The sequence below is a fragment of the Psammomys obesus genome, unplaced genomic scaffold, assembly GCF_907164565.1.
Source record: "Psammomys obesus unplaced genomic scaffold, mPsaObe1.curated_primary_1811, whole genome shotgun sequence".
In the NCBI taxonomy this organism is placed as follows: domain Eukaryota; kingdom Metazoa; phylum Chordata; class Mammalia; order Rodentia; family Muridae; genus Psammomys; species Psammomys obesus.
The window spans coordinates 15,596,476-15,611,642 of record NW_026596117.1 but is presented as its reverse complement, the minus strand read 5'-3'; the positions used below and the strand labels follow the sequence as shown (position 1 = coordinate 15,611,642).

The 15,167-nt window shown below is 36.5% G+C and overlaps 1 protein-coding gene across 2 annotated transcripts in view; it reads right to left on the bottom strand.

Moving 5' to 3' along the window:
- Positions 1 to 15,167, bottom strand: part of Gabra2 (gamma-aminobutyric acid type A receptor subunit alpha2) — a 146,391-nt gene that overhangs the window by 70,081 nt on the left and 61,143 nt on the right. For both annotated transcript variants that reach the window (XM_055629379.1, XM_055629380.1), the window contains one exon: positions 11,141 to 11,208. In XM_055629379.1, coding sequence (XP_055485354.1) covers positions 11,141 to 11,208 — 68 coding nt within the window. The remainder of the gene's footprint in view (positions 1 to 11,140; positions 11,209 to 15,167) is intronic.

The window sequence follows — 15,167 nt, the reverse complement described above, 5'->3', positions numbered from 1 at the left end:
AACAAGGGGAAACCAAGAGAGGGTGCATGAATATTACTTGGAAAAGAAGACAGAATAGACATAAGTAGTAGTTGAAAAAAAAAGGGAACAAGGAAAGAGAAGGGGTATAGAGAGTTAAGAAGATAGAGATCACACTTGGGGAGAGAGAGAGAGAGAAGGAGAGAGAGAGAGAGAGAAGGGACAGAAGGCCTGAAGAGAAAAGAGAAACTGCGAGTGGGTGTATCTCTGTGACAAGCTGGAGACCCAAGTTAGGGTAGGCCCCCACAAGGACATGAGGAGGATTCAAGCTAAGCTAAATTTTAAACATTATTTAACAACAAAACCAAGGCACTGCAAATAGCAAGTCATTTTAAAATCAAAGCATCTGGAATGTGAAGACAAACATCTAAAATTGGTGGATAGGTGTTACAAATGTGCAACACAGCTCAGGAGCAAGCAGCCACTATTGAGTGCATACAACAAAAGCACAGTTAGGAAGAGGAAAAAAAAAGGAAATACACATGTTTAGTGCTACAACTGAAATAAGAGAAAAAATGAAGCTGGTGGTAGAGTAACAATGCAGAGCTAAAGATCCATACAGCCATGGTTTAGGGGGAAATGCTTGTAGAAAACTTAATCATTTTATACATGTGGTAATAGGTAAAGTAAGTAAATTTCCTGTTTCAAAGCTTTCTATGGGTAAAACCAAAAATAATATGCAGTATACCTACAATAATTTTACAAACACTAAGATTTTCCATTTACACAGCAACCTTCTTTAGTGTCATTTCCATAATTTGTTCTTCAAACAAGGAAACACTCGTTTCTGTACATCTTGTCATATAAACATAATTTCAAGGACACATTAACTTACTGAAGACAGCATATTCTTTAGCGTTTGACTATATTAATTATAAGTCAATGCTCCTAGCCAATTTCTGAAGAATTACATAAAACACAACCAAATTGTAGGACTGTCCAACAAATGATTTCTCATCTACTTAGAATTACTATGTATATTTAAAAGTACTAAAATTATTTCATTGTCCCCTTCTTTATCTAATAAAGTCTAACTTCTGCTGAGTAAATTTCAATGAGTATTGCTTCTCCCATAAGGGAGGGAAGGCACACTGGTATAGATCACCTTTATAATAGCAGCCTGAAAGGCAGGAACACATGTTGACAAAGCAAATGTCTCAGGCTAGGGGCTGTGTAGAACACCTCAACAGAATGCTATCAGAGAACCAGACTTGTGTGGGTTATGGAAATTTTGTGATTAACAATAATCAGAGGATAGGTCTCATCTATGTCCAACATTTACATAAAAGATGTCTATAATAGAAACAGAATTGTTAAGAAGAAATCAATGGTAGAAGCAGACAAAGAGGAATATACTTCCTTTTTCCTAAGCTTCCTTCTTTTTGATCCCATCAGAGGAGAAGAAATGTAGGTGGCAGGCCTTTCCTCATGGTACATCTCTCATGTGTATAAAGGACAGGAGATATAAAGTGCACAGGAGATCGATGCATTCGCTGTATTAATCTGACCCCTCTTAAGCTGTGGGATTCACTGAGACGCTGTCACACTGTGGGAGTGTTATCAAGAAAATAGTGTTTCTGATTTTGGGCACTTGAGTTTCTAAATCCTTTAGAATAGGGTCCAAACACTCCTACAACCTCCTTTCTCTGTGTGATCTTCTCTCTTCTCCAGTTTGCTCCAGCAATGGCCTCATCACACCCATGCATGCACCCCAATGCCTACATACACACAAATTGCAGCAGTACTGGCATACATACAAGCTTTCCGATATGTCAAGTCCCAATTGCCTATGCAGATTCATTGATCTTTGCCACCTTCACTCTTCTTTATCAGCTCCTTACATTTGACCATCTCATACTCCATGCTGGAAGCACAGTTCACAATTTCCTTTTCATGTCTCAGTCAACATTATCTAGTAAACAGCCTGGATCACTAGAAATAAAAATAATTACTTTATGATTGAACGTTGAATGAATGAATGAATGAATGAATGAATGAATGAATGAATGACGGGAATCATAGGAAGTGAAATGTACTGTAAGGATTCTGAATAATAAGGTCCTGAGTGGATGACAATACCATCTATAGAGCAGATAAAAAAAAATCCTATACAAAAAAAGCCCTAATTCTTGATGCCATAGACAAGTACATTGAATGCTCGTGTGTGTTTCCATGTTTCCATGTGGCTCTTTTAAATTAGTTAGATCACACATATGAATATGAACACATGACAAGTAAGAAATAGAAAAACATGTGCTCTGATATCTGGAATCTATTGTTTGGAATATTTACCTATCTCCAGGAGCTCATTCAGCCACAGTAGCCTTCCTGGCCAGACCTTCAGTACTTTCAGGCAATCTTCCTGCATGTGCAGGGCTCTAGCAGTAGTGAACATGGCATTTCACTAAATGTAGAGCTTCTACAATTTATGATAAAGAAGTTTATCCATTTTTTCAGCTAAATAACATTCTGCCTTCCTTAGCTAGAGAATTTGAGAATTATAGACCCTCTGCCCATATCCCATCCACTAACATGTTCATCATCATCATCATCATTTCCATGCTTTGATCAAACCAATACAATATTGTTTTAAAGTCGGTTAGTTTTAGTGCTCTCCTCCCTTTATAATGTTAATAATTTGAGGACACACCGTAGTTATATTTTGACACCTCTAATCTCAATTCTGTCATGGACACAGTATCTGCTTCTAAATTTGTTAAAATATACAGACACAGCTATATCTTCTAACAGTCCAGACTGCAATAAACAAGACAATTATTTTTACATTCCAGGATGCAAACACACACACACACACACACACACACACACACACACTTAAGAAAACTACAAAGTGAAGTACAAAGAAAGAAAGATTTACTATTTAGAAGGCCCCCCAAAAGCCCTAGAGAAAATTAAATGTGAGCTTGACTACATAAAAAAAAAGTAAATCCAGTTGGCAAAGCAGTAGATCAGTATAACAAGTATGGGGGAAAATATGTACAAGGGCAGCGAGCTGTTAGCGATAATGGCATGTTCAGAGAACAGTGAGACGCTCAGTGCAATCTTTAAAAATAAAAGCCTCGCTGAGAGTTTTAATGCCTTCTAACTGCTGCCCTCTGGACCACCTCCTTCTCAGCCATGCTTCTTAAAAACGTTGCCTCCACTCTTTCTCCACTTCCTCACTTCCCACATCCCTCCACCCACTGCAATCTGGCTGCTTTTACCACCATCAGCAAACACCGCCTTGTTCTTAATCTAATGACATAGTTAAGCATTTTTTCCTCAGCTTTGCCATAGAAGAGGAGATAGTTTTCATCTCACTATACATTCCTGTGTGGATATTCTTTAAACCACATCTTCCTCTTCCTGTTACCACTGTTGGGATCCCACCGTGGGGTCGGAGACCGCCAGTCTTCCCGTAAGATATGCTCTAGAAAATATAAGCCTGTTTACAGCAATGGATAAAATTTATACCTCCTAATCTGTACCTGGAATTTCTGGATTGTCTGCCTTAATAAAAACAAAAATAAAAAAGGCCCCACCAAACTGGCAATCTAGGACTCAAGCATTCACTCTCTGGATTTTTATTTACCTATTTATGTTTAGAAAGAAAGGGTTTATTTTGACTCCCAGCTACAGGGTAGAGTTCACCATACTGAAAAGGGCTGACAGCAGGAGCAGAAAGCAGCTGGTGGTACCGCACTCACCTTCAGGAAGAGGAGGGTGATGAGGACCAGTGCTAAATCCCTTCCTTTTTTTCAGTCAGTCTAGATTCCAATTTTATTTGAAAGATGTACGTATTTTTATTTTACACATGTTTCTCTTTGTCCTGTGTGTCTGTGAGAGTGTCTCTGCGGAGGCCAGAAAAGTGTGTCAAATCCCCTGGAGCTGGAATTTTCTGGTAATGAACCTATCAGTGGGAGTGCCGAAAATCAAACCCAGGTCCACTAAAAAAATAAGCACTATTAGCTGATGACCCTTCTCTCTAGATGATGCAAATTTTAGTTTTAAAAAATCATTCTAAAATTAAGAAATATTAATTGCTTAGTTTGTAATGTATACAAAGCAACTGTGAAGGTGAAAATTTGTCACTCTGTTCATAGGAAACAAGGACATTAAATACCAGTGTTCTAAATGTACACAACCCTCACTGTCTGCTGCAAGATAATGGGTGGACTCTTAAAAAATAAAATGAAATAAAATAAAATAAAATAAAATAATAAAATAAAATAAAACTACTTAAGAGAAGGTATACAAAATGATATTCCCAAACAAGATTGAAGAAGGGACTTAATGAATACATAGAGGTTCTCACTCTGGGAAAAAAAAAAGAGCCATCTCCACATATTCTCTTTACTGGATATATTACCCAGTCCCCAAGCCCTCATTCTATATTTTTTTTTCAGCGTCTGAATCCAGTAGGTCAACAGGACATTGATTGAATGCATAGCAATGGTTTAAATAACTGGCATATTCTCCTCTAGCGTTACAATCTCAACCTGTCCATCCCAGCTTAAAGTCATATTATGGCTGAAACAGTCTCTTTCTTCCTAACACATTTCCCCTTCTCCCATCATCTGCTATTTATTACAAGATTTAAATGACCCCAAAGATTCTAAGTCTATGTTTTCTACCTAATGTATATCAAGAAAGCAACTGTGCTCTTCTGCAAAAAATTCAGCATATCCTAATAAAGAATTATTAATCTCATTCTTTGAAGCATTTTTACATATTCTTGTAGGGGCTAGAAAATATCTGATGTGTAAAAGTGGTCTTCAAGTCTCACCTTCAAATGCCAAGGTATCAATAACTACCCTGTGGCTAACTTTCAAATGCCAGTTTTAAAATGGACAAACATCATCACATCACTTCTGATATACATTGCATGCCAAGTTCCTTAGACCAACTTACATTGGCGAATGACGATGTTATGGGCGATAGCACAGAAGTCTAGTGTGAAATTTCCACTAGACACTTGTATATTCCAGCACTCTGTACTTCCAAATGACACAATACAGCGTTGGCTTCTCAGAATTTCTCTGGTAATGTATTTTGTGTTTACAGAGAAGGAGAATCTGCTCAAGCAGATCAATGTAATTAATACGTTAAGGTAACACCTGGATGCCTAACTTGTTAATACCATAAAGGATAACACAGTGGATGAGAACTCACAATTCTACTCTGAAGTTTCCAGTGCTCAAGCTATGGCAGCACTAACACTGAGCTAGGAACAACTGCCTAAGCTTGTGGCTCTTTTTTTCAGGCCTGGGTGCCACTGTACCGCTAATGACAGAAATATATGCATGCAATGAAACCTCCACCTTTACAGGAAATTAATCCTGTATGTTTTTTTATATATACAGAAAGGATGTATTTCTTTATATGGAAATTCATGGAGGTGGGTCAGGAGTGGGAGAAATCACTGTAGTGTGCACGCCTACTGCAAACTTTGCCCATTGTTAGCTACCAGTACATTCTAAATCTTAATTACCTCCTTAGTCATTATTTTCTAAATGCTGAAATTAAATATTTCTAACTTAACTTCAGACCCTGTTATTAGAATCATTAGTTATAATTCAGATCCAGAACTCTCTTTAGACAATTACACTGGTTAATGAGTTTCTGATGGCCAAGCATGAGCATGTGTTTGCATGTCTATGCACGTATGTGCAAGTGTGTATGTGTGCATGGGTGCTTTTACTTTGTTTCTTAATTCTTTGCACAATGCTTCTGTTTCCCCTCAGGCTAATGTCAGAAAAATCTACATCACTGACCTGAACAGCAGAACTTAAAGGTTTAGGCTCTGCTACAAATTAGTCCTTCATATAAAAAATAGTAGTCACACTCCTAAAAGGGAAATAAAATGTCTTCCTTATTTGTTCTTGTTAACAAGTTGCTTCTATGAGCTATGAGCTATGCGCCACCATGTGCTCTTTAACCTGTAGGTTATAAAATGTGTGTGCCTTTCCTCCCCATTTGGGGCATGTCTGTTTAGACTACCTCGGTCTTTACTAAATGCAAGCTCAAACTTGTCCTCATTGTTTTCTTTACTTTTCTGAAAAAGGACTATCAATCGGGAATGAAATATTTCATCTTGTCATTATGAAAACATATCCATTACTCTTCACAAAGCTGATGATACATAGGTGATAGATAGATAGATAGATAGATAGATAGATAGATAGATAGATAGATAAGATTAAATTCCACGTCATTCCTGGTTTCTTAACTATTTTTTAAAGAATTTCATGCATGAGTTGTATATTTACATCATTTCCAATTTTTTTTATATCTGATTATCTTCTCTAGCAGATCTGGGATGTACGTATTTTAATACAAGCTACACTAATTATAGGTATGTGTTGTGCATTTATATAGAGATATTGATAAATACAGATATGTTTGTATTTGTATGCACATAGGCATACTGAAGGTCTCTAACCTAGCACTGTATCAAAGCAGATACTGAGACTTATAACCAAACCTTCAGCAGAGTACAGGGAATCATATGAAAGAAGGGTGAGTTAGTATGACCTGGAGAGGACAGGAGCTCCACAAGGACCAAATAAATCTGGGCACAGGGGTCTTTTATGAGACTGTTTCTCCAACCAAGGAACATGTATGGATATAACCAAGAACCCTTGCTCGGATGTAGCCCATGATAGCTCAGTATCCAAGTGGGTTTCCTAGTAAGGGGATCAGGGACTATTCCTGACATGAACTCAATGGCTGACTCTTTGATCTCCCCCCACCCTATCCAAGGGAGGAACAGCCCTGCTAGGCCACAGAGGAGGACTTTGCAGCCAGTCCTGAAGATACCTGATAAGCTAGGGTCATATGAAAGGGTAGGAGGTCCTCCCCTATCAGTAAACTTGGAAAGGGTAGAAAGAAGATGGGGGAAGGGGGGTGGGATTGGGAGGGAATGAGGGAGCGGGAAACAGCTGGGATACAAAGTTAATAAACTGTAACTAATATTAAAAAGTAAAAATTTAATTAAAAATAAAATAAAATATAATATAATAATTATTTTTTATAATTTCATATTTCTTCAGTGGATCTGAACAAATATGACATAGAAGCTCCTCAGTGATCAAGCTATCGCTTTTTCCATGCTTTAAATCATCTTTCCATCATAGGTTATTATATGTTTCAGTATACAGCATTTTTTGGTTCACCTCCAAATTTACCCCTTTTCCGTTGAGATGGGTTATGTCAACATTTTTTATTTCTCAACTATGTAGTATCAGGTCTAGTCAAATGAGGTATCCAGAGGAACACTCCAATGTCTTGTCACAAGGTGGAAGCTTTTCTTCCTGACTCTTTTCCGTGGTTTTTCTTTAGCATGCCGGGAATTTTCAGCACCAGGCAAGATGCTGCTAGGAAACATACATCTCTTCACACGTTTCTTCAGCAGCAGTAGCTTGGGCTTCAGAGAGCTGCTGAACCCTCTTCACTGAACTGTGAGCTCACTGCCTTGGAGAAGCACGTTCTTAAGTGTCTTCCATCATTCCGTGGTTCAAGTTGCTTCTATATCTGCGTTCTTTTATTCTGTGTTACTTCACTTTAAGTGTTATTTTTTAGCCCTTTCAGTGTTTAACAAACCTCTTAATACTGCTTTGTATTACATTTTCCTGCTCAAATTCCTGTTATAGATCCTATCTTCTATGTAAAATTATGTTTGAAATGGAAATAAAATTACATAGTTCTCCCCTTCCCTTTTCTCCCTCCAGCCTCTCTTGGGCACTCTCTCATTATCCCACATACACCTTCAACAGCCTCTGTTTTTTGGTTATTATTGTTACATACATACACATATACATATACAAATATGTGAGTGCGTGTGTGTGGTGTGTACAGACACAAAACCTATTATTTCTGTTTTGTTGGTGATATGTATATGGTTTTAGTCTGACCACTCAGAACTGTATAATCAGTAAGGGTGATGATCCCCGGGAAAAGCTAATTCTTGTCCTTCTCCCACCATTCTATAGTTCTTTGCCTGTGGTTCTTGTCTACAGGATTACATTAAATTTCCCCCTTCAATGTTAAAATGTTCACTGATGTTTCTATTGTGAACATTGATGATATGGTATACTTCCATTTTGGGTTTTGTGATTAATAAATCTTCCTTCAAAGAAGCTAATTGTGACAATTAGTGAACAAAACATAAGAATGTGGGAGACCTCCCCTATCAGTGGCCGGGGGAGTAGAATGGGTGGAGTACAGGGAGGAAGGCTGAGATTGGGAGGGGAGAAGGAAGGGTGCTACAGGGGGGATACAAAGCAAATAAACTGTAATTAATAAAAATAAAAATAAATTAAAAATAATTTATTTACAATTTTAAAAAATCCCATAAAGAATATTTATGCAATTTTTGAGGCTAAACACATTCCTTTCCAGGCGTTTGTAAACATAAATTTCATTTTGCAAAATGTTTCCATAGTAAGTATACATAATAATACCTGAGCATACACGCATGTACCACACACCCACATGCACACAGCCCTAATGGCATGTTTGTTCCCAAATATAGAACGAAAACTAATCAAAGGTTGATGTTTTATTTAGTTGTTATCAAGTATTAGTCTACTCAAATCCATTCAATTTAAGTGCAGTTGGAGATGTGAGAACATTCTAATATTTATTTGAACTTGCAAAAGTTTTTCACAAATAACAGTATATTTTGAACATGCTAAATACTATTTTCCATAAAAATTTTTGGGTTCTATTCCCTGATGATATACCAAAGTATTTCAAGTGAAATTCAAATTTATTTAAAATTTGTTCTTCATGGTTATATACCTAATAGTAAACTTCTGACTATCTCAATATTTGAAAAGAATGGTCAAAATGAATACAAGTGGAAGGTTAATAAGATGTATTATCATTAGTAAAATAAAATACATTCATAGAGTTTGACAGAAATAGCAGTGTTTTCCAGTCTCTCTCGTTCTTCTCCCTCTCTTCCTCACACACCTCTCTGATTTACTTTAGGAACAGAGACTCACACAGTAAGTAGCATAGAATGGCTTTGAATTTCTGAGCCTCCAATCTCAACTTCAGAAGTATTGGTACTACGGGTATATGCCAGCTCATCCTGCTTTGACTCTGAGTACTTTTTCTACAAATCTCAAACTGTGAAACACAGGTTATTAGAAATTGATGATACTTTATATGTTCTTCATTCGTGAGATTTTACGTAAAAATATTTCCTTTGAATATTAAAACTTCTGCTACAATAACTTGTTATAATTATAATATAATAAATGAAAGCATTGCATAATTACTGGTATCTGATCACTTGAAAGCATTTATATTTCTATATTAGTTAGTAGTAAGACACCAAATGTCACCATTAAAGCTACACCATGTGTAATATATGCTACCAGCATTTACTAAAACTAGCCTCATTAAAACAAGGGCGATGTTTTAATGTGGACTCATTTTAAAACCAGCCCATAAAAACTTGGGCTATCAGTTGCTAATATATAGGTTATTGACTCATTTCAAAATCCACTCCACTCATACTGACAAATGGAACAAGACAGATTAATTTTTCAGGTCAGGAACACTGAATGCAGAACAGAAGTTGAGTACTTACCTAACTTTGAAGTCAACCCATAAAAATGAAGGGAAAATATTAAACAATAAAAACAAAAAGGAGTAATTCGTGGAGAAGAGAAGTCTGGGTTGAACAGCATGTTTTCCTGTTGCTCCAAATTTGTCCCTATGTCAGAGGGCCATTAAATTATAAAGTAGAAAGGATTTTTAAGACTTCACAATTTTTATATCAACTCTCTTCCAAAAAAATGAAGCTCTTCCTTCCTCCCACACCCCTCACCTTTGTCCATCACCCAGCTTAGCTAACATGACTCTGATGCACAAAAAAGCAAAGCTTTTCCTTGTAGATGTGCTCACGCACAGAAGCAGGGAGATCTTGATGGAATGACTAACAATGATCAGGAGTACTAGAAAAGGACGGATATTTTGTTTTCCTTTGTTTAGTTGTCCTTCATTTGAATATCCAGTTGGAAAATACCAACTTGTTCATTTCCCTTGTGTGTTCTTAGAGTGAGGGAAGAAATCAGGAACAGAGGAGAAGGTGGGAAGTGCTGGGTGCAAGATCCACAAAAGTATCTCTTATGATTTTCTTCCCTCTGGAGCTTACAGTGTTATGTCCAGGAGTAGAGGATGTCTGAGAGCTGAAAGAGATTGTGAACCTCCAAGCTGACAAGGAGACAGCATGGGACAATAGAGGTGTTTGTTGGGGAAAAGGAAGCAATGTGGGTGTCAGTTAGGAGAGGTGACAAAATCTGACATGGTACCAGGGAGAAAACATTATTTCAAATTTTTTCTATTACATTTTTACATATAATAAGAATTTATCTTACTTCACCAATATCCCTCTCCTAAGTATCTCATTTAAACAAATACAAATAAACATCAAGTCAAAAAAATCCAGTAATTTCAATACTCTACTTTAATTCTATTTATTTATTTATTTATTTATTTATTTATTTATTTATCCAATTATTTATTTATTTAGCCCTGAAAGTCCTGGAACTTGCTCTGTAGATCAGGCTGGCCTAGAATTCACAGACATCTGAGTGCTGGGATTAAAGAAGTGTGCCACCACTTCCCAGCTTCAACACCCTAGTTTGCTTTGGATTGATTTGCATGTGTGTCTTGCATGTGCAAATTGTATGACAAGGCAACCCCTTTGCTCAGTGACTGTGAGGATATATGCCTGTCACACTCACAACTCTTGATGAGAAGCAACTACCTATGAAACTCACCAGTCATATGGAAATCAAGCAAATGCCTTAATCCTAGAAGGTCATCACCAACAATATCATTATTCTTCTGAAATTTTAATTGCATGCCACATTGCAGCTAGGTGGGTAAGTTTGAGGAGAAAAATAGAAAACATACATAATGAGCTGATTTAAACATTCAAGCTGAAGCTGGATTCCACCAAATCTGAAGCACATCCTCTAATTTCAGCTCGTGCGGCCAGACATGACTTACATAAAGAATTCTATACCAATGAAAAAACTTAATTACTACAAATTATCACCATTTCCAATAGGTTAAGAAACACTTAATATAAAAAAAAACTCACCATATCTGTATCTGAGACAGGGCCAAAACTGGTCACATAGATGTTAGTGAAGACTTCGGTAATGCTGTCTAATAAGAAAAGAATAAATTGAACATGATTTTACAGAGTGAAGTCTATGAGAGAAAAGTTGAGTATGTGTACGATAAAGAAGTGGGTGCTAATGGCAGGATCGCTTTCTACTTTCCAAGCAATCTTCACAAATAACAGAAGTTATGCCTAGAAGTACTTTCACATTGCTTTTTAGAAGGCATGATTGATTAGAATTTATTTTTTAAAGATTGTATTGTTGATTATAAATAGCTTGGTAGAAACCATCTTAAGTAAATCAGTTGAACAAATGTACCAAAAAACCGACAATTGAGCATAGTTATTACTTAAAAGTGTAAATTTGATGATTAAACTAATATTTCAGATGTCATTTCAGGATGGCGGAGATTAATAGTTTGCACACCAAACTATTATTTATTTAGCATACAAATCAATATCTTGTTCCCTAAAATAAGGTAAAAGCCAATTATTTATCATTATAAATAAATGTGACTCATTCATATTTATAAAAATTTATTACTTAATAACTTAACAATAAAAATCAAATAATTAATCCTGGTTGGATTATTTCCAAAAAAGAAACAAATAAACACTTTGGTTTATAAATGGCTTTAAAACTGCCTGAAATGATGAAGTTTAAATGATTTGAATTGAATTCTAAAATTATATAACAAATGAACTACAGCTCAATTAACAAAATTAATCAGAAGATTTAGAAAATTTAAATAAAAAAAATTAAAGGCATCATTTGTTTTCATCATCATGGGCTAAATGTCTATTGTAATGTTTGTAATTCTCCATGAACTATATAAGGAAGTATTTCCTATCTACTAATGGCTATTAATTTACAAAGAAGTAATATTTACATAAAATTTTGCAACAAGAAGACTATATTTTAAATGAGAGATTTTTAATACAAACTTGTAAAAAAATAAAATTTTTACTGCACTAGGTATTCTTCAAAGGACTTGATAGAGAATAATTTTCATGTCAAGTCTATACAGTAGATAATCTACAATCCTTGTGTCGTGTCCAATAATTCACAGTAAGCTATAAAACATTACAAAACACCCACACCTAATATAGTAGACAGAGCCTGGTTGCAAAACCCAAGCTCTCTGGTTTCTGAATATTCACGCTAACTAATGCATGATAGACTTGAGAACAAATGTAGATTCATATTTTCTACGTATTTCCACTTGCTCTGTGGTCTGTGTCAAAATATGGTGAAAGTGCATCGATTAACATATTTATTCCACTATCTCATTGATAATAAACTGTATTTATTAACCCTGTTATGTAGGTACCTCAGCACGTGAGTAAATCAACAGTTGTTCTCCGCAGACAGTTGTATGAAACAATTCCACAGCATCAAGTTTCTGGGAATGCATCGTGTGCAGAAATATAAGGTCCCATGCGTAGAAAAATTCTGTGCTCTGTTTAATTTTTGTTCCTGCCCCCTTAAAACCCGGTACTACTCTTTCTTTTACCAAAGGTCATGTATTTCCATTTCAAACTGAACTTCTCAAAGTATGTTACTATCACAGTTCTACCATATAAGTGTTATTATAAAGAAATTACAAAATGAAAGCCGAGATTATATCTACCTCTTAACACATCAATCATGCTACTGCATTTATGCAACGCACAAATGACATAAAACTTCAGATGTTATAAGCATCCAATTAAAATATTCCAGGGAAGAGAAATTACAGTATTAAGGAGTTTTTGTCTAACTAGGGAAAATGATTCCACTTAGTCTGAGTAGCAAATTTGGGGAAAGAAGAAGACCAAAATGTGCGATGCTAAATATGTGCAAAGTGACCTCTGTTATGTTAAGGACATGGGTAAAAGGCACATTCAGCATCTGGTGGCTGTCAGGATCTGCCGGCTAGGAGCAGGAACATGAAAACAAGACGAGCCTCAGAGATAGGGAAATATAAGAGAAGCCACAAAGACACAGAATAGAGTTGTGCAAAGTTACCTGAAAGAAAGGAGATGACTTTATGGTTTATGACTTTATAGACCTTGCTGAATAACATTCACAGCGGAAGGGATCATTTCCAACTATGGACATTCAGGAAAGGGAAAGTAAGCAAAAGGGTCTCTGATGGTGTCAAACAGTTATCTGTGTGATCTCTGAGCCTAGAAGAATGTGGGTTTGCGACAGAGATTTGAGGATTTTGTTGTGAATGTATGGATAACGGTATGAGCAAGCAATGTAGACTAATGGCATATTTTAGGGACAATGATAAAATGTGATACTGTTAACAATATTCTAAGCTATATCCAACATTCAATGTTTATGATTTGAACTTCTATAAGACAGGGAAAGTAAAGGAATAGAGCGAAAGAGAGATGAGATTATACAGATAAAGCTATATGTGGATCATGTGACACCTGATTTGTCAAAGGCACTCTGTGAGCTATTTCATGCATGCCTGTGTTTATTTGTTTTTATGGATTAGGACAAGAACAAGGTAAAGCTGTGTTTTTTCGTGCATGTGACAGTGTTTTTATTCATTAGACTTGTGGGTACCACAAAGTAAGCAAAGATACTTGCTGACTGGAAGAAACTTGATCTCTGCATTTTAGGAACCATGAGTCATTCTCTCAAGTCCCCGGGTGTTCTTAGGGAACACCATAAGTGAGGTCCTGAGTCAGCCTTCAGAGTGGCTATGAACCTGCCTCACCCAAACTTGAATTCCTTCTCTGTCCTGATGTATCTATTTAGTTGTTTCTCCTCTCCAGCCATGGGTGATTGGTGAGGTTCACAGTGCCAATCATGAATTCCCTCCCATTAAGAACAACATCCATTTAGACAGCTGTTGGTTACAACCGAAATGAAGATGCTACTAGGATAGTATTAGGGTAATCTTGCTTGGAGGTCACTGTTGTGTTTGCAGGCTCAACAGATGGGTAGAAATTTGGCAAATTGCCTAGCACCTTTTGATATTATGACAGCTAGTCTTTAGGGAAGAGGCCTTCAGCTCCTTCAGCTCATTGATGCTTTGATTTCATCAAGTTAGGTGTCAAAACTGTGAGCCGTTTTCAAAAACAGTCTTAATTTCATGTTCAATGAAGCAGCTAAGTGCAATGGCAGCTTGGACTCCCAGGACAAACTCAAAAGCAGGTTTCACAAACAAATACACACAAACACACACACACACACACACACACACAAACACACACACACATTTAAAGTATTTTTAAAAAGTAAAGATTGCCTATCTTTATTTTTTTTTCTCATACTTTTAAGGGGTATCTTTCTTTTGTCCTTCTCCCACTGCATTTTCTTCTCTCGCTCTGCAATTAAAGCACCCCATTCTTCTCAGTCCCCTTTTAATAACACCTGTGAGTTACTACAGCTTCCTCTCCTTTCCCAGCATGTTCCTTTTTGTTTCATAGTTCCTATAGTTACTTAAAGTTAGATACTTAAATCTAAAGATGTGAAGCTCAGATACATGAAAAAGAATGAAGATATGGCAATTGTTTTCCTGAGTCTAGGTTACTGCACTCAGAATGCCTGCATCTAAGGCTCAGAGAAAAATCACAAAGGAGAGGACAGGAAACACTCTAAGAACTAGAGAACCAGGATACTTGCTGGGAGGATAGTGTCTTCCAAGTATGGCAAAGAAGCTGCACCCAAAAAATTCCAACAATATGGTGGGCTAAATAAGAGTCAGTCAATAGCTGCTGATTGGTGATAATTCAGCTGTCTCCAGGCCCTATACCCTTGTTTGGTTAGCCAATCACAAGTGCGATTTTAGATATCTGTTTGTTTTCTAGTGAGACAGAGACAAAGAGGGTGTTAACTTAGGTGGGTGGGGAGGTGAGTGGATCTGGGAGATATTGGGGGAGGGGAACCATAATAAGAATAGATTATATTGAGCCCCCTGGATGTATGTATGTTATGTGTGTATGTATAAATGTATGTATGTATGTATGTATGTATGTATGTATGTATGTATGTATGTAT